The sequence below is a fragment of the Anser anser genome, assembly GCF_964211835.1.
Source record: "Anser anser genome assembly, chromosome: 2".
Taxonomy (NCBI): Eukaryota; Metazoa; Chordata; class Aves; order Anseriformes; family Anatidae; genus Anser; species Anser anser.
Window position 1 is genome coordinate 143,441,837 of NC_139721.1, and position 27,961 is coordinate 143,469,797.

General features: G+C 41.4%; 1 protein-coding gene across 1 annotated transcript in view; it reads right to left on the reverse strand.

Annotated features, from left to right (window-relative positions):
- DNAJC1 (DnaJ heat shock protein family (Hsp40) member C1) overlaps positions 1 to 24,066 on the reverse strand; it is a 98,891-nt gene extending 74,825 nt beyond the window's left edge. Inside the window, exon 1 of the mRNA XM_083825185.1 lies at positions 23,500 to 24,066. Coding sequence (XP_083681311.1) covers positions 23,500 to 24,051 — 552 coding nt within the window. The 5' untranslated portion in view covers positions 24,052 to 24,066. The remainder of the gene's footprint in view (positions 1 to 23,499) is intronic.
- Between the last annotated feature and the right edge of the window lie 3,895 nt (positions 24,067 to 27,961).

Consider the following 27,961-nt stretch of genomic DNA (forward strand, 5'->3'; position numbering starts at 1 on the left):
CGAGAAAAGTTGGTACCTTATTTTTTGGGTGTTGGTTTGTGTTGTTTTTTTTTTTTTAAGTAAGTAGCAAGAGAAATTACTGTTGAAAATAGTGAGATTGTTAAAAGAATGATTTATTTAAATTCTAAACTTACGGTTTAAAAATTAAGGGGTAACAGAAATATGACAATGACACAGATAATAATGAGTATTCTGAACAGGTAAAGGAGATTTGGGGAGATCTTGGTGTTTCCATGGAAAGGAACTCCAGCCTCTCCCCACTGCTCCGCCGCCCTGCCTTTATGCATCGCACAGAAGACGACTGCTTACCCAGCCAGCAGCTATTCAGTATTTCTCTCCACACATTTGTTCATGTGTGGCCTCATCCACTCGTAGCTGCGTGCTATTCAAACACGCTTCGAAGACGTGGTTATTTGTTTTGAAGCCCATCACAATGGCATCAGAGTTCATCAATAACATTATTCACCTTTGTAACATCATTAAGATAAGCGTGCAGTACTTTCCTTTTTTTAATGCATTGCAATATTTTCTCTTTTTTTCTTTTTTTTTTTAATGCGTTGCAAAATGAGGCAGACTAAGGTAAAATCTTCAGTCATCTCAGGTGCTAATTTTATCTCAGATAGGATTTTTCTGAGCGCTTAGTATCAAACAACATTCCATACAGCCAGGGCACAGACTTTAATCGACTTCAGCTGCAGCTGCAAGCCCTCAGTATTTCTGCATATAAGCCCCTAGTACCTCAAATTATGCAACCAGAATTGCAGAGCACTCAAATCAATTAGTCACCACTTGGGAAAAGTTTCATTTAAACGACTTGCCTAGCATCACATAGGAATTCTGTGGCAGAGAGAGGAACAGAATCCAATCCTCAAGGGCACTTTTCGTCTGACTAGCTTACCCATGAAACCACTTTTTTTCCCCCTGCAATCTTCTCCCCCACCCTCTACATCCCCTCAACATCTACAGGTTAAACAGTTTTTACAGACAACAGTCTCTTTCAATACATAAGCCTGAAGCTGCACTGGGGCCAGATCTCTCCCTGAGCCTGAATAAGTAAAGACCCTGTAGAATATAATGTAGTGAATTAAAAATCATCACAATGAACAAGCACAAAGAAACCAAATTAAGATTTGAGACATTCTAAAAACTGACGTTCCCTAATTTTACAGCATGCATCCCCAGAAATCTGTTAGCAGCCTTTAGATGTGGTATTCTGGTACGTGAGTTCATAAGGCTGGCGGAGGAAAAGACAGGAACGAGTGGATCCAAAAAATAAATTGCATAAGCAATGCAGAGCTGCTTTATTATACTAAGTTACATGCAACGGTGATTTTTCCCCTACAAATAAACGCAGGCTCTCTGAAGGATCATTTTGATTTTAAAAGGTTCTACTAAACTGAAGCCCAATCTGGCTAGTTATCGGCTTGCCTATTTCAAATTACAGATCCTAAGGCAAATCTAACACACGACGGATTATTCCTTAAAACACTGAAGGTGCAGCATTTCCGAGGCGGGCAGCAGCAGGCTGTCTGCACACAGCTGAAAACCAGCACACCCATTTCAGGGCGGCGGGGAGAAAGCAGCAAACGGAGCCCAGTGCTGAGGGAGGGGAGGGCGAGGCTGCGTCCGTATTAAAATCAGATGAGCCCGGGTGTGCACGGACAATTGGGAAACACACAGCGTCCAGGAGACCGGCGGTTCTCCTGCGGGGATGTGCACCTTTTGTCTCACCAGACCCTGAAGTATTTCCCTAGCATTTTCTGCCAGGCATATGTATTTTCATCGTCTGAGACAAAGAAGGACGAGACCCAGCACCCTGTAAAATCTCTCAAGTATAATGAAAGTAATGAGATTCTAAAAATAATGGCAGCCGCATGAGAAACAGGCTAAGCTTTTTAATTACTAATTTTGTTAAGGTGCAGTACAGTTCTTCGTTAATAATTCAGCATTATTTCTCTACACGTGAGAGTACTCCAGAAGCACAAATGAAGATGTCTACTTCCAGACCACAAGTGACTGAAACTATTTTTTATCAAAATTACCGGGAACCTTGTCAAAATATAAATTGAGGCACATTTCCAGAGGTTATAAATAATCCTGAAGTGTTGTGCTTACGTGAATGGTATTGTCAGCATTCAGCAATGCAAGACATACTTGCAATACTTTTGTACCTCTGCCTCATTTCATCACCGCATTTAATGTAAATCATTTGTGTAAGAATTAAGAAACCTTATGCGCTCTGGAATATGAACTCTGAGAAGCTGAATAAACATGAGTAACCTACATTTTTTCTTTAAAAAAAAAGAAAAGGAAAAAAAAGGAATTAAGAATATATTTGTACTTGTGCTTTTGAAACAATATTTCATGGTTTGTGTTGGAGTTTTCCTGCTCTATATAATAATAAAATAACGTAAAATAAAGAACTATATTATTCCCACGTGGATCAATCAAAATTGGCATACAATTTCAACAAGATTATTTTAAAAATTAAAATTGCAATTCTGCAAGTTTCTAGGATGTGAGAGTCCAATCTGACAGCTGCCTAAACACTTGTAGAGTCGCACCCCCAAATAAACTGTCAGGCACTAAGCTTTCATCCACTAATATTTACGGATCTTGACTCAGACTTAAATATCCATGAACTGAAAAATTAAGGGCACCTTTATTAGCAAGACAATTTTACATATGGAGAACAGTTTGTTTTACCCAAGAAAACTTTTCTTTTTGTATTGAGCTCAAGCTGGAAGAAAGAGTCCTGCTTATAAAGGATTCTTAACACAGCAAGCACTCTTTGAAAAACTGAAATGAGAACAATTTCCATAATCATTTCAGAAAGACTCTACAGGCACACACAGATTATAATCTGTATACATACATTCTATAATGTTCTTCACCTGAAAGACTTTACACTAGCAAATTTTTTGAAACAACTACACTACCACTCATCTCTTTTCAACTAGTAATCTTGAAAATACCAAGTGGGAAACCGGGGGAGAGAAGCAACTCTCAGAAATGAGGAAATGACAAAAGGAAATTGGGATGTGGTCCATCAGGATACATTACAGCTATAATTAGTTTCCACATTTCTGTGTCAGCATTTGTACCAAAAGAGGGAAAAGGAAAATATTTTTTAGAAGACAACTACTCAAGGCTATTTGTTCAGTTAATCATCTTTATGATGGAGGTACAAGGAAAACCAGACAGGAAAAAAAAAAAGCTTTAGTGCTAAAAAAAAGGAAATTATTTTTATTTTTTTGTGTTCTCTACTGAAAGAAGTCTACCGAATTTTTTAATTGGGTCTGAAATTTAGGCAAATATCAAATCAAGGCACACAAACAAAAAGTGCCTGCTCACTGCATTGATGTGTTGCAACACAATGAAATTAAAATTCTGAAGTGCTCTCTTATGGTAAAACAAAAACCTGAAGAGTTAATTTTATGAGCAATTTTAAGTTCTTCGTGTTTATTTATTCTGCTCTCCTTAAACATTAGGACAGTTTTATATGATCAGTTTTTCATAAAGTAAAATAAAACTGTTTAGACAATCTCATCACAGAAAGGGAACTTCTGATTATTTTCACTAATTCATGATTAGCATTAATTAGTGTAGCTTTTCCATCACTGAAAAAGTAAACTAAGGCTTGAAAAATGAACTCCACAATAACACTGAGTCTTCAGTTCTGGCAGGGCATTTTTACTTGCAAACAAAAGTTAAGTATTGGCTACAGATGTGGGATTCATTCTTTGTGAATCCAGTAACGTTCAAGGAAATGTAGTCTATACATTGGTTGCTCGTTTTTGTGATTTTATGCTTTTTCCAAGAACTCACTTGTTCCTTCAACCAAAGCAGGAAGTAACAGTTTGAGCTTTGCTCAGCAGACAAAGAAAAATAAAAATGCCATCAACGTTTTTTGTTTTTAAACGCCAAACAACCTCAAAGTTTTTATGATAAATTAATACAAAGATGCAACTAAGACAACTGCAGAGCAAAAATGACCCCATGATTTAGTACAATAAAAGAAAAAAGCCAAAGGATTTTTTAAAGATCAGTATGAATTCGTTGACTTTAACAGAGATGAAACCTAGAAGCTGAGACCTTTAGCATTACCAACAACTCTCAATCAGATATGGGGAAACAAAAATAACACATTGCTGCTGGGGAATTGCTACTATGGCACTGATTAATACAGAAACTCTTTAGTACAAACTAGCTAGCCTTCAGGAAGTGTGAGCTGCATTACACCCACAGTCTTTTTTTCCCTTTTGTAAAGAAAAGAGATTTCTTGAACGTAAGATATAGCAATTGTATGTAGTCATAAAATAAATACTGGAATGAATAAATTGCCCATCAGCCAAGAGAAGTTTACCTCTAGGTAAAATTCTTGCCTCCGGGGGGAAAAAAAGAAAAAAAAGACTACTTCTTGAGTTACACTTGCTAAATTTCTTGACAATCACCTAGAAGAACAAAGTTTATTTTGCACATACATATGTATTCTGTCTGTATCTGATTTTTGGCAATTATGCTATTCAACCTGGCATGCAGACAAAGCAAGATTAACACTAACTTCCTAAAACAAATTGATTTCATGTACCAAATGCTGTGATAATTTTGTTAGTACCTTTCAAATTTCAAATTCCCCTAAATCAAATAGTAGCAGCTGGAAAAGCTTGCACTAGCTTCTTTTAAAATCATATTGCACCACAGTAGCTAAAATTTTCCACTGACATTAAAATAAATACAACCAACCTATACCACATGATGAAGTGAAACTTCATAAAACATTATTTTCTAACAAATCCTATTCAAAACAGCACTGATAAGAAACTCATTACAATACCACTGATGAAGAAGTGCCACAATATGATAAGGACATTTCAGTAGGGCTAACAGACGCCAGCTAATACTAGAAATAGTGAGTTTAAATGCTTTTTTAAAATAAGAATGCTTTTTAAAAATACCAACAGCAACTGCAACCAAAGTAAATATGTGATAACTCCCGCAAAATTTCATTTATTTTCATCCAAGAGTTTACATAGTATTGCCTTTCATAGAAGTATAAAAATCCCACTAATGATTAAGATAGTTAATAGCTATGCAGAGTCATCATTTGCTTTTTCGGTATTTTCTAAAATTAATAACAGGCTGTACTTTTCAAAAAAATCAAGAAGCCGACGTCTTTCTTCAGTATTCAATCAAAAAACTTAACTGTAAAATATTAGGTGTGTGTATTTTAAACGAACAAGTTCAATCAAGTTGCTTGCTATTATCTGTATGGATGGTTTTGATACTCATTCAAAATCACTTACATGTCAAAGACACTGCATGAAATTGAAACCTTTACTAATGCCAAGGTTTGACCCAGGATCCAAAATAAATCTGCATGTACAGACCCTTGTACCTACACAAAGCACCAATTACTTCAAATAAGGTTTTGTCTGTGCGCTAGAGTCCACCCATGTGGAGCCAATTACTATAGCAGGGCCATTATATGGTTCATTTCCCCATACCAGCTTGGCAAGAGGTGTACATGGGTGTAGGGAGTGCAAAAGAGCCTTCGCTAATAAAGTGCCTCAAACGCACGTATATGCGCTGTAATATTTAATGCTACAACAAACGCTGCTTCGCCAAGACTTGGCCACGCAAAACAATAAATACCACAGGACACTTTACAATTTCAACTCTTATGTTTCTGTTCTTGGTCCACCAGTAAAATCAACCTAACCTTATAAAAAAATCTTGAATAATTACACCGATACTTAATCTACATAGCGCATTTTTACCAATATCTGAGAATTCCTAAGAACGTTGAGAGGCAGTAGGATTTGAACAGAAGAGTGAGAAACATGTCAGAATTTCATGCTCTTCAAGAAGGACAGTATGTTTGTAATAGCAGAAGCACCGATATTACTTATTGATCATGTCTGGTATCATTCCGTTCCTAAATGGGGAAGTTGCTGCTTGAAATAATTATCATAAATAGGAGCAAACCACTCGTCCCCATTGGAAGTACTGAAGCTCCATCTAGAGGCTTTTCTTCCTCTGCTGTCATTTGTGGTATATGTAATATCACCTAGAAATGTGAACAATATTAAATGTCAGAGGCTTCCTTTGTACCTCCTCTTTTGTTATTCATAATGGTTCTTGCCCTGAACCTTTGCCTGACAACACTAGCTCCTTCACTGCCATCAAGTGGTAAGAAACCAAAACTGAACTTAAAAATGTAAAATCTCAATAATCAGATTAAACGATCACTATAGTGCAGAGACAACTACAAACACAGAGTACCAACAACCTTTATGGCTCTTATCACTGAAGTTCTTGCACATCTGCTCTGGAGCGCTCAGAAGCCTCAAAAAAAAATCAGCACTGGTTGCAAAATCTAAGCATCATTTTTGCTTCAAATTGCACAGAATAAAGGTCTACATCCATATTCCCCAACACTGTATTTAGAACAAAAAGGTCTCGCTATAAAAAAAAAAATTAGCAATAATGCATGCAAGACATTACACTTGAAATACACTTGGAAAAATACTGAATTTGGCGATGAGAGGGAAGACCGCAACGCTCATCAGAGGGAATAGCACAAGCATCTCCTCAGCCTTAGCGTTGCCTGCTGGCAGTACCTCAAAAGCAAGGGCAGAATGGCAGCAGTGGCTTTGGCTGTGCCTCACGCAGCAAGCACGCAGCTATGTCAGCCCCTGCCTTTGTGTGCCCAGCTGTAAGAACCGGGGACATTCGCTGTGTCAGGAGAAGGCTCAGCGCTCTGCAGTCAACAGTGACCTACGGGGAAACAAGCACAGACCGCACCAAAAACTGGGAGGGTTTGTCTAGATGGAATAAATAGGAAACTGAGCTAATAAGGAACAGCAGAAGGGAGCCACGCTGCAAGCCCTTGGTGCCTTGGATTTCAACTTTGTGAGTGACTTAGGGTTCAACTTTCCCCCAGGCGCTCATCACTCCCACATACAGCGCTGTAAATTACAGAAACCCCACAAGGTCTTCACCACGACCTGAAATACCTCCACTACCTTAGTACGGAGACAACTATTGAATTGCTTCTACCAGATCCTGTACGGACCAGCCCACAGATTAAATCCGTGCTGCCTAAGTACTGGGTGGCCGCTCACCTACTTCCACTGAGCAGCCGGCTCTGCCAAGAAGCTCTTTGCTCACACAAAGGCATCTGTGCCGTTGGGAAAGCAACCTCCAGAGACCCACATCACCCATGTGCCAAAAGGCAGCCTGAGAGATCTGACTTCGCTGACTGCTTGGCCCGAGAGCTCAGCCTGCACGCCCGAAGATGCTGAAATGCTGTACAAGCAATTTGCAAACATGGTTGTGAAAAACTCTCCTTCATAATAACCACTGGTGTAACACCTATATACCAAAATTGAGACCACATTAAATATTTGCTCAAGGATGACTAGAGAAAGCCACAAATGATCAGAAGTATGTATTATGAAACGTAGGACAATAATTTCTTCTGCAATGTTGAGGGAGGGAGAACAGGATTTACAATGACATGCAGAAATGCAAATGGACCTTCAGAAACAACATGAGTAAGAAGATACCAAAAAATGAAAAATATGATCTTTTTTTTAAAAAAAAGCAAAAAAGTAAGAGAGTAAAAAAGGAACGCAGAGAAGAACTATAACATGCAGCCTAAAATCACATGCAGCTTTAAGCTTGAGGCGGCTCTAACTGCCTGTTGCTTGGCAATCCAATCTCGAGGTCCACTGAAAAGCCAACACCAATTTTAGACAGTCATTTTAGTTACAGAAAGCACAGGGATTAGACAAAAAGGCTCTTCCTGAAGCAATTAAAATGTAAGTTAACCAGGGTGCACACAAGCACTTTAGCTCCTGAGCTAAAAGAAAAGGACTGAATTTATGATGAGCAGTGAAAGCCACAGTAAAACATGACAGCAGCAGGAATACATTTAAAAACCAACAAACCAACCACAGAATAAAGAGAAAAGATGACCTCCAAGATTAAGAGTGACAAACAGAAGACATTGGAGATTTAGAAAATGAAATAAAATCCTTAGTTATTCTTCCTGAACATGACTACATGTAACCCAAGCTAATTGCAGATCTCTCAAAAGGATGTATTGAATACGCTGATAGGGAAATGTAACCAGAGACCGCGTGTTTTATAAGTTATGGTATCTCTGATTGATATATATAGTTCTTAATAAGAGGATAAAAAAAAAAAGAGGAATGAGAAGACAAAGTACAGTATATGCTTGAGCCCGACAGAGAGTACTGTCAGACTGTTCACTCCTTCTACCTCTGAAACTTAGAACAGAAGGAAGAAAAACAACAGCACAAAAGCCATCATCAGAAAAGACAGAATAATTGTTAGCTCCAGGGGCTGTGTGGACAATCGCCATGAACTGCAACGCAGAGGGTTCCTAAGAGGTATTTACAAAGCCTCAGCACTCGAGCATCGGTGTCAGCTCAGCGGTTCTCAGCTGCGGCCACCAGGGACCCCATATACCGCCCTCGCTACAGAAAAACCCTCAGTGCACTCCCAGAAACAATGCTGTCTTGGTGGAAAATAAAGCCCGTGGCACGGCAAAGAAAAACAAGCATTATATTTAGGTAACTATCTTGTTCTCTATCGTTAATCTGGGATTGATAATTTGAAGAGAGGGATTTAATTTGGGGGAAAAAAAGCAAAATGAAAATAAAAATTCTGCGATGCCCAGTGAAAACTGTAGGCCTTTTGCCAAATACTAGATTAACCTAGGAGATGCAGCCCTAGTGGGCAGGTCTAAGCAGATCTGCCACGAAGTCTAAAAGGAACTGAGAGAAATTTACTCATTTCAGGCATTTGTTTGGACCTTTTCTGGGCGAAGGGTGTCTCACTCCTAGAAGGAAAGCTATGGCCTAGAAATTTAAGATCAACTCATCCAAAACATTGTCTGGACACTGCTTTGTCAAAAAACAAGCTTCAACATTTCATCCGAGTAAAACTACCAAGGTTCAACTTAACCAGAAATCAGAGTGGCCTGATAAGCAAGATGTAACTCAAAATGTCGTCAGAAGATCAGCAACGTTTCTTTTGAAAATTGGCTTCTTTCCTTGGTTTGTATTAGCAACTATAGTACTTTCTCCACATTATTGATGCTTAAAATCAAACAGTTTTAAAGCATTTGTGCCAGAACATATGCAATGATTCTTGCTAAGATCGCCAATTCAACATGTACCTTAAAAATTTAATACAGAAAAGCTCGAGGCTGTGAAGTAATCTGCAAAGCAGTGGTAAGAAACATCCCGGCAGTGGCTGCTCCAAGTATACGCTGGAATTCTCCGGCTTTCCTTCCTCTCACCAGCGTGTTAAGACCCAGCAAAGTGCTATCCCACACTGTATCACACTTGGCTAGGTGATAGATTTTACACTAGTATAACCCACCTCGAGGTTTTTTTCTTCACCTCTTGTAATGATACTTTTCGTTAATCAAGTCATTACAAGACAGATCTTCGTGAGAATGAGTCCTGTTCTCAAGGTGCCTGCTGCCAGTACACGAATCTGTTATTCCTGACGTTCCAGGGATGCCGAAGCACAGGCACGTGACAGAGTCAGAATTGCATTTTCTAAAGCCTGTACGATTATCTCAAGTACTCCTACCATAAATCAGCATTTTTCTGCATGCAAATTAACGTTAATTTAGCATTAATGTAGTTACGCAAAGACACCATTAAATACTGGGGGGAAAAGATCAGTTAATTCCCACATTTTGCAAGCCACCAGCTTCCTTTCGTTTTTCATTCTTAGGGTTATCTGAGTGATCGATGTCCTTCAAGGAGCCTTTCCTCCTACTACATTGGTGTATAAAACAGAGCCATTTTATAATGAAGGTTAACACAGTTTTCTAATCAGATCTAGATAAAGTTCAGCTTTAAGGGAGATTTGGAGGCACATCTGATGCTATTTTAAGTTTAGGATGCAATACTTGGCAATATTGAAAAAAAATAAATCTGTTTTTAAAAATGTTCTTTGGTTGGTGATCCTTATGCTCTCAGCAGAGCCAGCAACAAAGAGCATGTGGTGCTGCTGCACAGCTGAGCCAGAAGGAATGAGAGTATAAGCAATAACAAAGGGGTTTTCATCTGTAAGAACAGCTCTGATATTAAAAAGAATAAAAGGAGAAAATTAACGTATACCTGGAATGTCGTTTCAGTTTTCCACAATATCTTAGCGGACTAAGAAATTAATGCAGCATTTGAAAGCCTGCAGTTTTGTTTTTGGTTTGCTTGTTGGTGTTCTTGCTTTTACTTAGTATGCCGTGCCTGTTAAAAGTTTGTTTTTCTCAGTTTTGGGTTATGAAACAGTAGTGTGTGCGTACATTTCTTTTTCTGAAGCTTTTTTTTTTTCGTAAAATACAAACAAATTGTTGGGCTTTTTAGCAGTTTGTTAGACTGTCAACCTTGTTTGGATATTATAGTTTTGTATAAAAGTGATTATTTGTAAACAATTTGAATGTACATGGCAGCCTATGCTGTACATGTGGTGTGTGTTACTGTTCTATAAACAGAAACACAGTTCGAACGTAACCCTTGAAAACAGGGCTGTAACCCCTGGCAGAGTGTGTGCCAAGATGCTGGGTATTACTGGGCTCCCACCTGATGGATGGCTTAGGTGCAAACTTCTGAAATGACCTGGCTCACAGGCCTTCAATGTGTTCTTGATGTCAAGCAAGAATCCAACCACAAGACAATTCATACGCAGTCCCTCACCTTTGGTAAAGCTGAAATTCTTCTCAGCGTTAAGCTGGAAAACTTTTGGAGAAAATCTGAAGATGCACTGGAGATTTTGAAATAACGTCGCTCCAGTCGTTCTCTGACTAAAGAGGAAAGGCAGAACTAGTGCAGCTGTGCTTTGTACATGGCTATGGTTCTGAAATGCTGCTGTCTCAACACAAAGCGCATCTGCTTGTTGAAGTAGCCTTATTGCACTGATATGAATGAGTAGCTTCTTCTTTAAGTGGCAATAATTATTGTTACCAGAGAATCATTGTGGTTGGAAGAGCCGTAAGATCATCAAGTCCAACCATCATGTAACAGTACCAAGTCCACCCCTAAACCATGTCCCTAAATACACATCCACACATCTGTCTCACCCGACATATTTCGCGAATGATTCTGATTAAATTTCAAACTGATTTAGATTGGCTTTTATAGTTAATATAGTTAATAATCACCATTTCATAGTCACTGATTAATTCACACAGTGTTATCTTATGGAATATAAATGCTGTGATGGCAGACTAGAAAAGCTGAATGCCACGTAGCGTTTTGTGACAGTTTATAATTATATTAGTAATTGCTTTTACTGGATCTTGTGTCTAACCATGGCTACTACAATAAAACAGTAGGAATTATATATTTTTTAAGTATCATCTGAAATGGAAGCCTCTTCTCATTTCCTATTAGGAATTACTTAAAATCTTATTAAATGGAAAGATAAAAATCTCAAGTACTTCTTTCAACTGATCAAAAATTCTGAATAAACTTGTTTTCCAACACAAGTTTCCTAGCTATCGAGTAGAAAATACTTCTTCTGTGAGTTTATAACATGTAGTTTGTAGTTTCAGTTCCACTGATTTTTTTTTCCTGCTCCAATACTTTTTCAACAGTACAAGCTAACCCAGCAATGACCAAAACAGAACTGTGAATTCAAATGTTGGACCGTATCAGTTGAAATACAGATAGAAGGTGCCAGCCAGTCAGTTGTGTTTTGCAGTTTACAATGGTGAAAGAACAAACTTCTCCTGTACATAAGTACTTAAAAATTAAGTATAACTGACGTACATTCATGTTCAGTTATGTAGTGAGAGTTCCCAAGGTAGTGCACACCAGCAATCCATTCAGTAATTCTTCTTGGTCTTCGTGTTTCCTGGTTAATACTAGGTACTTAACCAGAAAGCTGAGTTTATTTTGCAAACAAAAGCTTCTTCTCTACTGGTCAGGTAGAGACTAGCCTGTCAATGAGTTACCGATCTGCTAATTTTCTGAATCATGGGGATTTTTGCCTTTTACACCTTTATACTTAACTTTCTTACTTATAAAGGACCACAATGTCCAGACACCTTAATTTCTGGCAGAGGTGCAGACCATCGGTTAGTGAACTTAGATTTAAGCACAAGAGATAGCAGGTAGCTGACGGACTAGCAGGGCCCTGTGATTGACTGGCTGAAGATCACTACCTCTGTGCACTTACATATTCCTCTGATCACTGGGGACATCAATTTAAAAAGGAAATAAGTATATTCTCCTCAGTGGTGCCATTCAGCGTGCCTTCCGATGAGGATTTATAGTTGGATAAATATGTATCAGTTTAGAAATCATGGATTTTTTTAGTGTTACTAGCAATTAAGAAAGCTGAATAGCTTTACCTTGTTTTGGATGCCTTCCAGGAATCCTGGATGCTCTGCTTGGTTTCCTATGTATACACTCCTGACCGGGTGACCCTTAAATTTGATTCTTAAGCAAAAATAATAGAGCCAAGTGCAATCGATGGTGTTACGTGAGGAGAACATGTGAACCCAGCCTTGTTTTGCAACCCAGTTTTTTCCTGCACTTCTCAGGCTCCCCAGTTTTTAATCAGTAATGTTAGGGGGTGCGTTCCTGATGGCGCCCTTCAACCAGCTGCTGCTGCACTGGGTTTGGAGAGCTGTCAGCAGCATCTAAGATCGTTTTGTGGTTTATAATTACAATCTGCTCTGTAACTATGGCTTTATATATATTTTGCCTGTCACCTTACCCTTACCTACAATGAATGAAGTTAATCTCACAGTATCTAACTACCCAAAATGTATAGCATCAGCTGTGGACTTTGAGATTTCACCGGGTGCTTTGCTCTTCGGCTTGTCACTAAAAGTGTTGCATACAGCCAGTCCCAGCACCAATCCCCCGGCAGGAGACCTTTCAGCTGCCTAGTCTCAGCCCTGAAAACTGGCCATTAAACCTTGCTTTTTGTGTCCTGCTCATCAATCTTGTGCTTTTAAGACTCCCTCGCCCCATCCTGTGGCAAGTTAGTTTCCTGGATAACCCTTGGTGTGGAACCTTGTCAAAGCCTTTTGCAAAACCAGACCGCCCCGTGCCTGCTGGATCCCCTCTCCATGCCCTCACAGGGGCACGCCAGGACCCTGGTGGGTCGGTGAGGCAGGGTTTCTCCTTGAAGAAGCCGTGCTGCGTCTTTTCCAACAGACCAAGCATATCCTGGCTCCAGGGACTTTATTTTTATAGACCCCAGTGCCTTTAGCAAGGATGGGATTCAGACTTCCTGGGCTGTAGCTCTCAGGATCTCTTCTCATTTGTTTACTGGTACAGATGGGAACCAGCTCCCTGCCAGCACAGTTTGCTGTGTCCTCCCCCCAGTACTGGGTTACCTCCTTCACCTGCAGGTCTGTAGCTTTGTACATGAATTTCCTTCAACAACGACCTCAAGTGAAAGCCATCATCCTGGCAATGCCTTAACATTTGATTTACCTGTTAGGTGTAACATGCCTGTATATTTACTTCAAGTTGAATTAGCTTCTCTTGACCTGTTTACTGCAAAGAATGTGTTGGTATCTCTTGAACATCTCCAACAGGAAAGACTCATGAAATAAGTTAACCAATCGCATGGCTGTAGCTTTATTCCCAAATGAAACTTTTTATATTTTTGTCATCAAGCACTCCCTAGCTGGCATCCTGCTTTTGATTATATTTAAAGAAATAAAGAAGTTTTGAAAAGACAAGCAGTTTGACATTTTAGTTTGCTCTGGCAAATAAAAAGTCTGTATTAACAGATTAGAAGTAGTCCACTCATTTTTTTAGCTGCATATTTAAACAATTCTAGTGGAACTGGCACAGAAACAACCAAATTGTCATTTTATTCATCGATTACTTAAAAGAATAGCTGCTATTAATGCAGCTTTCTTGTTCTACTGTTATTCATGTATGATTACACACATTTTCTCGGGAGCTCAGGCCTCTTACATTCTCAAATTCCTTCAGAATATCTCAGTACCATCTGCTTCTGTTAACTTTGCATCAGTAACGAGCAGTAACTCTGTACCATCTCGGAGTTGGACAGTAGCTGTCTTTTCAGAAGGTCCTTGGGAGGCCTTGGGTTTGTACTGTTGCTTGAGTTAAGGTTAATGCAGAGTTGTTCCCCACCCCTTTTGACCAATGATCATTATGCCCTAGTAGTTCTGTGGGTTTATCAACTCCTAAGCAAGCTTCTTATTGTGATGTTCTGAAGTTTATCACTTTGGAAACAATGAGATTATTTATTTTACTCAAGGTCTCCCAGTTTTGATGTTGCCACTTATTAGTAATGTCACTGATCATTCCTGTTGGCTTAAATAAGATTTTATTTTTTTTTTGGTTATATAAATCACTGAAAACTTCAATTTTCATTTTCTATCAAATGTTAGCCTTGAATTGTTGAGGAAAAAGACGTGGCAGTTTTATGATACACCATCACTTCTACAAGTTTTTAAAACTTACCAAAATAAACCTCACACCAGGGAACCTGGTTGAAATGCAGGAACTGTAAGTTAGCATATGAAAGCTAGAAGTTGTATTGAATAAAGTATTTCAAGGGTTTAGTATAGTTCTTTAGTGTACAATCAATTTTCTTTTTCTGCTAAAGAGAGTTGCTTGAGATACTCATACTTCTGGGTATTACCTAAAATAATTAAACCCTCGATCTAATCCTACCTTCTGCTTCCATGCTGTGCGTGCACCTTGACTAATGCCAAGGTATGCGAATTTGGGGTAGACTTGGCTCTTTGCTGTCATCTGCATTGCTGAAGAGCTAGAGATTGTTTGAGAACCCAAAGGAACAATAATCAGTATGGGGTAATGGAAGACTACATGGGGCTGCACCCTCTGGGAAGTCTAGCTTTGTAGGTATTCGGTGCAGAGTTCAGATGGTCTTAAGATCAGACAGTTTCACAGGAGAGGTGTCGGTGAACGTTTTTTAGTTTGAGCTACCTTAACAGTTGGACCTAGGATTGTCCTGAGTAGGCTCTAATTTGTCATAGTGTGACAGCAAACTGAAATGCATAACTGCAATTAAACATCATTTAGTATTGTAGCTGATCTTTATCACACATGCCTTAGCTTTATCTCAGTTTTGTGGTAAAACCACAACGTTTAATTTTGAGCCTTTTTTGAAGCCTTTGAAGTTGTTTGTCATGTTACCTGAACATTTTGTATTCAAATACACGCTACTCATTCTCCCTGTAAAAGGGATAGAGTTAGAGAGAAATACACTTGAGGTACAAATTCTACCTTAATAATAGAGAACTTTAATCCTGATGTTGTGTCATATTTTAAACTGAGATGTTTTAAATATTTCAGTACAAAATATGTCTTAGTATTTATTTGAATTTTTATTTGAAGTCTAGAAAAAAAAGTGTCCCATTTTATAAGTGCCCTTGCACAGGTTGCTGTTTTTCAACTTCTCATGCAAGTATATTTGTGAATATAAGCACCACTTAACACTGAATACAGATGTCTTGTTTTCTTTCTAAGATATAATTTCATTTGTCGTCTTTGTGTTTGCTTTCCTCAGAGTTCAGGTCTTTAACAAAGAAGAACTTTTAAAGAAAACCTGTCTGATATTTAGAGAACTATCAGTAGGGGCATGGTATCTTTTTAAATTCCTGTCCTAAAGCAAGCAGAAAGCTGTAAAACTTGAGTTTCTTCACTTCTGGAATATGTAAGACACATTCCCATAGCTTCCATACTTTTTTTTAACAAATTAAGACACTGCCATTGAATTAACAGTATCCCACCACCATCAGGGTACTGGTTATCCTGCCTGCTATCAGGAGGTATGAGGGCCTTACGTGACAGTTGGCTAGACCTGATCAAATTAATACTGTGGCCAGAAAAGACAGTACTGGACTAGGCTGGTTTCTGAAACTGATTTCTCAGCCAAGATAGAACTGTGTCTTGATCAGGTATTCAATATTTTGCAGTCCAGATAAGACAAATACACAGTGTTTCCCATTCCAGCTGCATGAGCAGAACTTGCTATTAGCAAACAACCAACCCACAACTCGCACCAGGGTTGCCTGTGGAGTCCCAGGCGGTTTGGCTGCAAGCCGTGAAGAAGTAAACGCACTACAATCACTTCCAGTCTTCACCCCAGTATCACGTTCATAGGACGTTTTAGGAAGATAATGATTTGGGGTATTTTTGAGGGGGTAGCTTGCTCAAACAGCAGCACTTTTCAGACACTCCACGGGAATACAGCCGCCTCCCCTCCCATAACATAGGGGTGAGATGACACGAGTCCTGATGTGGTGGTCAACACCGTCCCATATGGGAGAACTGCAGCAAAGGAGACGAATTCAAGACAAACGTAAAACACAGAGCCGTGTATAAGTGGCAGAAGCCATCAGCACAGGTTACCTACCATTCCCCCTCAACAAATTGGTCACTCAACCAATTGCAAATCAAATGCAGAACTTCCAGGAGCTAAAATAATAGCACACTGTTTATTTCCACAATTTGAAGACCAAGCTATTATGGACACATCCTTAAAGGATTAGCAAAGTGGAAAGCACAGAGAGCAAGAGAAGAACAGCTAAAACATTATTGTTGCTGCAGACAAAACAAATAAATAAATCATCACTCCTTATTTTATCCCTTCCACAGCCTTTTGCATACTGTTAGCTCCCTTGGGTTCCCTGCTACACATCCCTCTGCACAGCGAGAAAGAAGAAAAATAATCTGAAATAAATCAGAAAAGTATTACACGACTGAGTTGTCAAGGAAAGCTATCAGTAAATGTCTGAAACTACCGCTAATGGCAAATTCTGCAACACTTTCATGTCTTTAAGAAAGGAGCCAACAACAATCAAAGCAAAACAAAAGTAATAAAACCAACAACAACAACAACAACAGAAACAAAAATAGATTTCCTTGGACAATGTCCAAGCAAGAAGTCAGTAGAAGACAATACAGAAAACACATTTTACTGGAAAATGTAAGTTTTACAAGCCTAGACTTCTCAATCATTTTAAAACACTGCAACCATGAACAAAAACATCAGGGAATGTTATTCATACACAATACCTGTCAGTGCACTTACACAACACATTACGTAAAGTAGCAGCAGCTTACCTGAAAGTTCAGCACTGTTAAAAACAATAAATACAAAATCCAACAGCCTGCTCCATCCTCAGTTACAAATCTGAGCACAGGTATCACGACTGGTTCTCTGTGGCATTTCTTCCAAGCAAACTAGTGAACAAGTGAATAATCTCAACACTGACTTTGCACAACTTGAATTAATTTACGTTTCTGATGAAAAACAGAGTTTCCAGAACTGCTGGAAATCTCACTTCCACGTATAACTTAAATGTAGCAGATTTAAATAGAACGCTTAAAAGCATGAAGGGATGCAGAGTTATGTCTAAATAACATACTGAGAAAAAAACCCACACAATTACTTTTGTGGAATAAACCAAAATTACAGCAAAAGCCGCTAGCAAGCGATTTGCTGGGATTTTTTTTTATTGCTATTTTTGTTTGAACTACTGCAATGAAGTCTATCACTGCTTCAATGTTGATGATTAGGTTTGGTGGTCTTCTTGGCTGCAACTGGCATCAGCTGTAATTGCCATAACAGGAACCAAAGTCAAAAAAACAGATTATGAAGAACCCTTCCTTTCATCCACCACCCAAAAGACACATGCAGATTCAAGAAATACCTGTGATCTCTCACTGTCCAAATAAAAGTCTGCTACTACTACTACCACCTAGTTGGACGTTACAGAAGTTAATTATTTTTGACAGACTGGAGCATTTAAGTTGATGCAACGTCTCATTTTTTGGCCGTAGAACCCAGATTCTGTGACCAACAGTGCATTGAAGTCTAACCCTTCCAAAACTACTAAACCCCCTTAATATGTATTTTGAACATGAAGCAGAAAATCTGAAACAGGTTTCAGAATCTAGAATGTGAACCATTAGACATGATGTTTTATCACTATCCCAGCAGCTTTGATTCCTCCAACACGAGTAGTGAGCCATCAAGCTGCTACATGGCGCTTCATGGCCCAAGGCTTTCAAAAGTCAGAGTGAATATCCTAGTTGTCATGCAAAGACAAACAAAATAAGAAAAGCCTAAAGTTCACAGCTTTGACACAATCATCGCAGTAAGTCTTGCTGTAATTGCACGGGTGTGAAGCTCTATCTCACTGAATCAAATACTTGCAAAGCTTGGGAGACTAAACCAGCGTTACCAACCTAAATATTTTTCTCTAAAACATTTGCAGATGACTTTAGTAACACTGCACCCACATACGTTACCCTTAGAAAGCATCAGGGAAGAGAACAGCCTTGAGTGTTAGAAGGAACAACCAAAATAAGTCTTCAGAGCATGATCCAGTTTGTCACCAGGAAGACGAAACAGACTGCTCCGTTTCTGGGCATCTCTCCTATTTCTCCTACCTCATCCTGCTTACACACACTTCGCCAGCCAGGGGAGTGAGAAGACCTCTCCAGGTAGGCTGTTTTTGCTGAGGTCTTGAGAGCATTCCTTGAATAGATGTGGCTCTCCCTGACATGCCTCCTCCCACCTGAGGGGACCACTCTGCGTACTCAAGTTCCCCAAAAGCTCTACAGCAAAAATAGTTTTATCTAGTTGTTATATTTTCGTTTTGGTTGGGTTTTTTTTTGGACAGTGACCCACACAAGGCAAGAACCGAGGCAGCACCAGGTGATGTAACACTGACAGTTTCAGAGGTAGCCATTCATTCTGGAAAAGAAATTACCAGATCTATGCCCAGGAACTTTACTTACACAACACGTGAATCCGCAGCTTTAGAACTGCGGCGGTGAACATCGGCAGTCAGCACACTCGCACCATTCACCCCCTATGCAAGAACCTATTAGAGAAAGCTTTCTTAGACTGACATTATGCCTGGTAATATCATAAAAGCCAGGTAATTTGTCACGGGGCTCATTTCTGACAAGGTTCTGCCTTACTAGGCAATGCCAAGAGGTAAAATCCAGCATAGGCCATTTCCCATAACGTGCATCTACCTCAATTCCTTAGCACAGATGTGCTAAGGAGCAGACATGCCAAGCAAAATTCCTTACTTTTCGCACTGACGGCGTGCCATGAAGCAGCCCTGGCGGGGCCGAACTGGGCTCCTTTCCGATAGGACCGAGCTGTAACTCACATACCAGGAGCACAACCACCGCGCTTCAACACAAGCGGGCGCCGAGCCCACGCGGCCAGCCTGGAACGAGATCAACCACAAAATTCCCTGAAACGCAAACAGTGTGGGCATCAGTGCCTCGGCACCAAGCGATGCACTCTGCAGACACAGCCCTGCTGGACTGCACCACTTGCTAGGGCGCACACAGCCTCTCTGTTCCTGCGGCCTTTGAAGGGGCCCGTTGGCCCAACACCTCCAGCTCGTCTAGAGGCATCGTGGCTTCTCGCAGCCAAGGAAACCCGACTCCTTGGTTTTCGCATCTTGCAATTTCTGGGAACTGCTAACACGCCAGGAGCTCGCAGGCTGCAGCTCTGACCTGGCACTACACCGTCATCGAGCAAATCCGCCGCCAAGCAGTGACGCTGATGCAGCGCTTAGCTTTTTCAGTGAAGTCACGGGAATTAAGCTTGTTCAAAATAAAACTCACGTGCCACAGGGAAGGTATACACTGATACTAAAGAAGGCACTCAATATTTTCAGGGGCTATGTATTTATCCACAGTGTCGGCCCCCAAGTCGCAACCACGCGTTAAATTTTCCTCAGGAAATTGAGGTCCCAGGGCCTCTTCTACCACTTCAAAGGATGCTTGGAGAAACTTTGTTTGCTTTCATACACAGCCTGGGCCCAGCAGAACTTACAATACAAACCTGTTCCCTTATCTGATGGCCAGCAGAAGCCAAAGCCTCATTCAGAGATTCCTTGGTCCCAACTGATACAAGGCACACCGCCCTGCCCTGCTCGATTCTTGCAATACAGCTCGTGCACTTTAGCACATCTCCACATGATCAGCACGCTGCGGAGTGTTGTTAACACGAGCAAACAAGCAACATTTCCTAAAAATCTCTCCATCAAACCTCTTGTATTCTAGAACAAATCCTGAAGTTTCACAAGACATCCGAGGCCTGCAGTGCCTTCCTTCCAGCGAGCCAAAAATAGTAAAGCAGCGGGCAATCCCCTTGAAGCCACATACACAGTTATAATCAACAGCATACTTTGGCAAGAAGTTGCACGGGTGCAGCTGATGCCAGCTTGATTCATCCAGAGCATACCATATTTATGCAGGTATTGGCTAGTAAAAGCTGTAACAGATAGAATTAACTCGATCAGGGCATTTGTTGCCCTACAAGCTCATAGTTCCCCAGATCCTCCTGGAATTTTTCCAAAAAGTTGACATCGCTTTTGCACGTTCACGTTCTCAGGTAACAAGGTAATTTTATGACCGAGTCTGCACAGTCTCTGGTTTAATTCAGCAACCTCATCTGAGTTTTAAGATGAGTGCTATCTGGTCCTGATCCCTTTGCCAGTTTGAAGCTCTCCATATTGAAGTGATTATGGGCGCGATTATTACAGCTGATCTGTCAAGAGTTTATGATTCTAACTTGCCTCATTTGAACGCAACTTCGGTAAAGAACTGGAAGACATGGAAATGTAATCTTTTCTCAAGCCAAAGGTTATCTTAATCTCTCCATTTTACTAGATCAAACTTCTTTAGAACAGTAATATTTTAAAGTGAGCCATTCGAGTTAATCACATCATCAATTTAAGCACAACCAAAGAAATAGGAAGGTAGAGCAATTTAGGAATTGCTCAAAACGGCAGTAGAAAAAAATCTTAAGTTTAACTCTCCTTTATAAACGGTACGTTATTATGGATCCAATGGCTTAACAGATAGATTGTGTCCTTGCATCACATTCAGATACTTCTTCCTCTAGTACTCAACTGGGATGCTGGATAAGATGACCTCCAGAGGCCGCTTCCATCCTCAAACACTGCAAACCCTTGTAGATTTCTCACCCAACTCTTCCCTGAATTCAAGCACTAAGCACGGTTATTAGAATAACTAAGTCACAATCTTACTCTTTGTCAACCCACTTTCACAACAAAACTCATTTTCATTATAACATCCTCCAACATCCCTGCCACCGACGCTGGAAAGCACGACAGCAGTAGCGTTTGAACCTAACGCTCTGCCAGTGCAATGCCACAAGGTCATTGAAAAGGCAAAATACAAAACCCTCAGTTCAGTGAGTATGGACTAGCATACCAAAGTCATCATTTCTCTCCAATTCCAGGGGAAAATCCAGCAGCCAGATGCTTCATCAAAGTACACGAGAGAGTCAGAGGACTTCCCACAGTCACGCTGTCATTTGAGGTCAACAGCAGCTTCTGACACTGCATGCGAGGCTCAGCAAAATGCCAGTACAACAATTCTCCTACCAAGATCTAAGCTGCTGTAATGCCTTTAGAAAGTATGGGACTCATCCCCTGTATTTTTTTTAAAAAATACAAGGTGACGTCCAGAGAAATCTGGCGGCCTGATATGCTGCTGCTAATAAGCGCTGTTGAGCATCTGCATTTTAGACATGGAACTTACATCCTGCTCTGAATCTCCCTCTCCCATAAATACATAGGGGAAGGGATTATCAAGACACAATACAAGGCAATGAATACCAATGAATACCATAGGAATACGGAGACAGGGGGAAAAAGACAACAAGCTTTGATGAATGAGAGATTGTGAAACAGTCCAAAGACACAGCCACAAAGGCCATATTCACACAGTCTCTGTCCCTCTTGTGTGAAAACCCCAAGAAAAACACCTGAGCATATGGAAACACCAGCACCAGAACCACAAGATAATCACAGCACTGTAGTCAAAGCCATGCCAACTAAAACAATAGTGACATACAAAATAACCAGTAAATTAACTCCATTGAGTCATAGTTCTAGAAAACAGCAGAAAACCTGAAGAAACGCGCAAACAGAACGCAGAGACATTATGGTAAAGGGCAGCTTTGTGTTAAGGCATCCAAGGCAGAGCACAAAATACCTGACATTTGTGCACTTCCTTGACCCCATTACAAGACCAGTCACCTTCTGGACACGGTAACCCAAACCGCCGCAGCGACCTCACGAGTCGGCCCAAGTCAGAGCCCTACTTCGGTGCCTCATCTGAAACGCTGGGACAGGCCAGAGCTGGAGAAGCAAGCAGCAGGAGAAGATGCCACGTGGAAGAACCTGTAAACCTGTACAGCTTTCTCAACTTTTTCCTCTGCTTGCACACTGCAGGAGATTCAAGTTCTCCATTATGATCTCCTAGTAATGTAGTGCCCGAGCTGAAGCGTGATGTTTAGTAAGAAAGTGCTCTGCTAGTTCACAATGTTATATTTTGATAACCTTATTGTGCAAGGTACAGATTCAGCCCTAAACAAAAGGTCTGTGCAGGATATGAACAAAAAGATGAACATCTGATTTGAACATCACTAATCAAAACACAAAGAATTGTATCCCTACATTACCTAAACACTAAAATTGCCTTTCAGGATTCAAAAATGAAACGCTCAGGCTCATGAAAGTGAAATTTGCGTGGCAGCATTTGCTGTGGTATATATATGATGATATTCCATCGTATTTAACACCAGAGGCTTAAGAAGTAAAACAAAAAGAGATGAAAGACTCAGAATCTCCCAGCCACCATCTTACAAGCACAACTGGTAGTTTCCAAAACAGGACCCTTACAGGTGCAGACACCTCCCCTCTCCTTGCAGGGGAGGCCCTAATGAAATACATCTGAATATAGCCTTACTCTCAGTAATGACAAGGACTACAGAGAACAGGTTTTAAAGTTAAAGAAGTTATTAGAACAGCAGGATCACCCACCACAATGTAGAGGTGCTAGGAGAGAAGCTAAGAATGAAGTGTCTTTTGGGGACAGCGGTAGAGTAAGAATAATATAAAGAATTAGTTCTTCAGGAGAGGAATACTGCCTGGAGAGAGCGACCAGAAGATCACTAATATGTGTAAGAAAAGATGAAGCAAGGCTGCGCACGCAGAACAGAGCGCCCAGGAAAGGAAGGCCATCAGGTGGGCTCCAGGGCAGGCAAGTTGAAGACATGGAGCAGCAGCGAGGCCAGCAACAAGGAACCTGGGATAAAAGCACTCGGAAGAGCGGTGCCTGTGGTGACTTCGTGCGGACAAGAGCTACCCGAAGGTGCGCAACGATCGCTGTGAGATACTCCCGAGCGTTGCCCAGCAGATGCGGAGCCCAGGCACAGCAACCCGGAGGCACAAGAAGTGAACGCCACCATCTAAAAGCCATCCCCAAGGTAGGGGCTGCGGGCACACCACACGCCGGGGCTGCAGGGGGCCGAGGCAGAGCTCCCGGGCAGGGAGCGGAGCCCCTGGGGGGAAAGGGGCCGGGGGGGCGGCCGGCCATCTTCGGGGCCGCGCCCGGAGGGGTGCCCGGGGGTCCCCCCGCTCACCTGCTGCACCCCGAGGAAGTCGTAGAAGTTCCGCGGCACCTCCTCCACCAGGTCGAAGAGCTCCAGGTCGCCGCTGTCCCACGCGCGGCCGCGGGGCAGGAGCAGCGCCAGCAGGGCCAGCGGCAGCAGCAGCGGCGGCCGGCGGCGGCGCGGGACGGGCGGCGGGCGGCCCATGGCGACCCCCGGGCGGCCGAGGAGCGAGGGCGAGGACGTGGCCGGGCGGGCGCGGCGGCAGCGGCCGGGCGCGGAGGGAAGGCGCCAGGCCCGGCCCCGCCGGCTGCCGGCCCCAGCGGGGGCGGGCGGCGGGGAGGGGAGGGGAGGGCGGGGGGGGGGGGAATTTCCGACCGGCCAATCGCCGCCGCTGCGGGGCGTGACGTCAGCTAGCCCGGCAACCGGCGGCGCTGGCGCAGTGGAGGCGGTGGGGGGCAGGGCGGCCCTTCCCCCTCCCCTTCCTGCCTCGGCCTTCCTCCTCCTCCTCCTCCTCCTCCTCCTCCTCCTCCTCCTCCTCCTCCTCCTCCTCCTCCAGGGCTCAGCAGTGCGGGTTACCGACATTAAATCGCCTGTTTCGCTTTCTCTCGTGCAGCCCGGCTCCTCGCAGCGCTGCCCTCGCTGTATCCCCTTCCCACCCGGGCCCGGTTGTCGCTCTGAGGAAGGGCATTTTCAGCCACCTCCGAAACATCCGTGGTTTTCTGAATCCACCTCAGAAAGCAGGGTTTTTTTTTCCAGTTCACAAAAATCCTTTCCTGAATCTAGTTTACAAAAATCCCAGCTGCTAATCTAACGTCCTAGGAGGAGTTGGGCACCGCTTACGCCAGCAGAGCAGTGCCGTGGATAACGCTGTGGGAGCAGACCTGGCTTCCTGCTGCATTCAGAACAGGGGCTGGAAACAACCCTTACCAATTTGTATTCTATCACACATATCATAGAATGTATATCATACATACATAATTCATCTATCATACATATCATAACCTTTATCATATCCTATGATTCTATAATTTTCCAACTCACGGGAGTCTCAGGCATTCTTTTCTATTGAAGCTGTTCCCCTTTGAATAAACTACTTAAATATTAATTAGATTGACATTTAAACTTATGTTTCCACATCCCATATGCATGCCCTCTGGGCTGTTAGGACCACAATTCTGCCTCTGGGTCTGTTTCCTGAAAAGACACCTAAACCCATTTGCCAGGAAATGATAATTTAACCAACATCTGATGTAGACTCTTTTTTTTTCTTTCTAATTCACCCGTCTCAAAAAGGAGCGCTTAACTGTTAATTCTGATCATCTTAAAAAGTGCTTCTTTCACTTCATCACAGAGCTAAAAAAATAATCCTTTCCTAGAGAATTGCAAAGTCATGAGGAAGTCTTGGGCTAGCTGTTTTATCAGCTGCTTTGTTTTGCTGGAGTAACTGAATCTGTTATAGATTGCTTTCTTCCCTCTTAATTATTTTCTTCTTCTATTCTTTTTTGCAGACCAGTACTCATAGCATAAAGTCCCTTTGTTGCCTAGTCTGTCTGCATTCTCCTTGCTTTCAAGCCTCAAGCTTTATTGTACAAAAATACCAGCTTTCAATTCAAAAAGTTACCAACCCGTAAGGTTATAAGGTACAAAGCTTAAAGATGCAAAGTACCATCAGAAACCCGGGGCAAATTAAGAGCTCAGCAAGGTAGTATGATTTTTAAACCAGCTTAAAGAGTTTTTTTAAATGTCAGATTAACAATACTCCAGTCTCCTTAGTATATGCTTTCCAAACTCGCCTTCCTTTCTCCCTTGTTTTGTATCTTCAATATGTACTTCATTTTGCCTCATTAGCTTCTAAGCCTCTTTAGTTAAGCTGATCTAGTACAATGATCATCCTTTGAAAAGAAGCCTTTTTAATTTTGATCTTATTTTTTATCATTCAGAATTTGTTACAGAGGATGACCGCTTTCAAAATCCATCTCTGGTTGCTCTTGCTGAAACTGAAGTTAAAACCTTCAAAAAGTGATAAAAGTAGCTGATCAGCTCTGTTGAGACTAGGAAAAACTGTCCTAACACTGACCACCAATTTCAGGTAGATTGTGGCTTCAACCCTTTATAGAGCAGCAGAAGATGATAGTTACTTTGAAAGAAACATCTCAGAATTCTTCAGCTAAATTATGCTGTCTTTCACTCAAGAGGAATGTGAACTTAGGAAGAATAACAGGAAAAAAAATCACTGATGGTAATAGGATTATGATTCTTTAAAATACATATTTAAGAGATATCTTACATTTAAGTCAGCATACTTAAATTATTCCGATCAGTTTTTAAAATGTGGGAAATTCAAATACTCATTTTTTATTCTGCTTTGTAAACTATTAGAAGAGAAGGCCTGATACTGCATGTAACATTTCTAAATTTTATTTATTTTTTAATTCTAGACAATGAGCTTGGTTTAAAAGTTTCCATTAAAATCATTCTGTACCCCAAGAATAAATACTGATATTTTGATAAGAAACTGCTAAAAATGCTATTAAAACACTTGAAGTACCACCATAATAATGTCAGTCTCTTCCATTTTTCTGTTTTCCTGTTTCAGTCATAAGCAGTTATTTTTTCTTGGTGAGTCATTAGAGTCCTTGCCCCTTCTCCAACACTTCAACTAATCCAAGTCACATTAGACTTCCACAGTACAAAATAGAGCAGCTAAATTAAAAGTCAGTTCTCTCTCTCTGATTCAGAAAAAGATTTAAAATACAAAGCAAACATAAACCAATTCAGCAATGCCTGCCTGAAAGAGTGTATGTGAGAAATTTGCAGTGACAGGGGCAGTGACTGCTGGGTGAGATGACCAGTGATGACAATTTAAATCTTGGTATTGCTAACTCTGACACAATTGCATAGAAGGTAGAAAATTCCACACAACTTTGTCATCGTGGTCTAAAATTACTCATGTTGGGAGGTATTACTATTTTTTTTCTAACACGTATACATGACATTTAAATGGCTAGAGGATCAGAGGAGGTTTTTAATTGAACACCATATTCTGTACGCAGCCTCCCCAGCTGGACAGCACCTTTATTTTAAGAACACTGGGAGCTGCAAAGGCGAGTCTGGCATTTCCTTTCCCTGCCTCGAGGTTTCTCTGCCTGGACACACAGGCAGGTATCACCGAACCAGGTATGCTCGTCCACTAAGCTCTCCTTTGCAAACCGTAAGGGCAAGAAACATACACAGGAATATGACTTGTTTAAATAAATCTATGTTCTGATGCTAATTGACAGTAGCACCCAAGGCCCGAGGCATGAACCGGTTATTATTACTGTTTTAACACCACTGAAAGAGCAACATACTTTAAAGCCCAGTAGGATTCACACAATCATATTCTGAATAGCTAAAGAGCCTGCTATTTTGGTGTCTCGAATAGAAGAAGACTAGTGGAAAGAGCTTATTAAAGGACCATCTTTTTTTTTTTTTTTTTTTCCTAAAGATAAACCTTCTCTGCTAGCAATTCATGAGTGACTGCTCAGCAGTCTATTCCGATTTTCTCTTCTGGCTGCTCAGTTTGGGTGCTTCTGCATGGGTTTGTATAGTAACAGTAGTTTTCTGTGTTAACAAAGCTGGCTTAAGAGTTTCCTGCGCCCTCCCCCCAGCCCAGACGCTTGTTCCCACCTCTGCGCCGCTGTTCGCTGCCTCCTCGGCTGTGCTAATTCAACTCTTTGTGGGCCACGTTATAAATCAAATGACTGAAATGATCCAGGTTTTTCCAAAAAAAAAAAAAAAAGAAAGAAAAAAAGCTGTTCGCACACACATACGTACACATATGCACACAAAAACTCGGATTTATTTCAGTGATCCAATTTACAGCACGGCCCAGAAACAGCTGCATCGGCACAATCAAGGGGACAGCGAACCGCGATGAAGGAGCAAGAACAAGAGGGCATAGCAGGCAGGAAACTGCCTGGCTTAGACCAGCTTTCCCATCGGAAAAAAATAAAAATAAAACCTTTGTATATCTATAGCCCGAGAGCTCAAAGCAAGCTGTTCCCCAAGCAGTGAGGCTAAACGGAGTGGAGGGAGGCATTCTCCTTGGCAGCTGGCAGGGAGGTTCGGAGGGCTCGCCCTGGAAGGGAGGGCTCTGCTGCCGAGGCAGCGGGTCAGAAGGCTGGCACCTTGCTCAGAGGTGTTCCCGAGCGCTCTGTCCTGCCAGGCAACTGATCTGGCTTTTTAAAGGGTTTATTTGTTAAAGCCAGATCATTTCCCAGATCCAGTTTGGAGCGTAACCACGCAGCCAGATGAGTCAGAATGGAGCGGAGAAGGAGCGAAGGTAGCATCCAGCATGGGAGTGGGAAAATAAGGGGGGAACAGGATCACTTCATAGCAACCCTGCCCGCTGAAAGGTTTGTAAGGAATATGCCATTTGTGTAGACCAGCTGTTACCTTAGGCCAGACATAAGTCAAAGTAATGAGAAAGAAATGTGGGAATGGAAAGAGA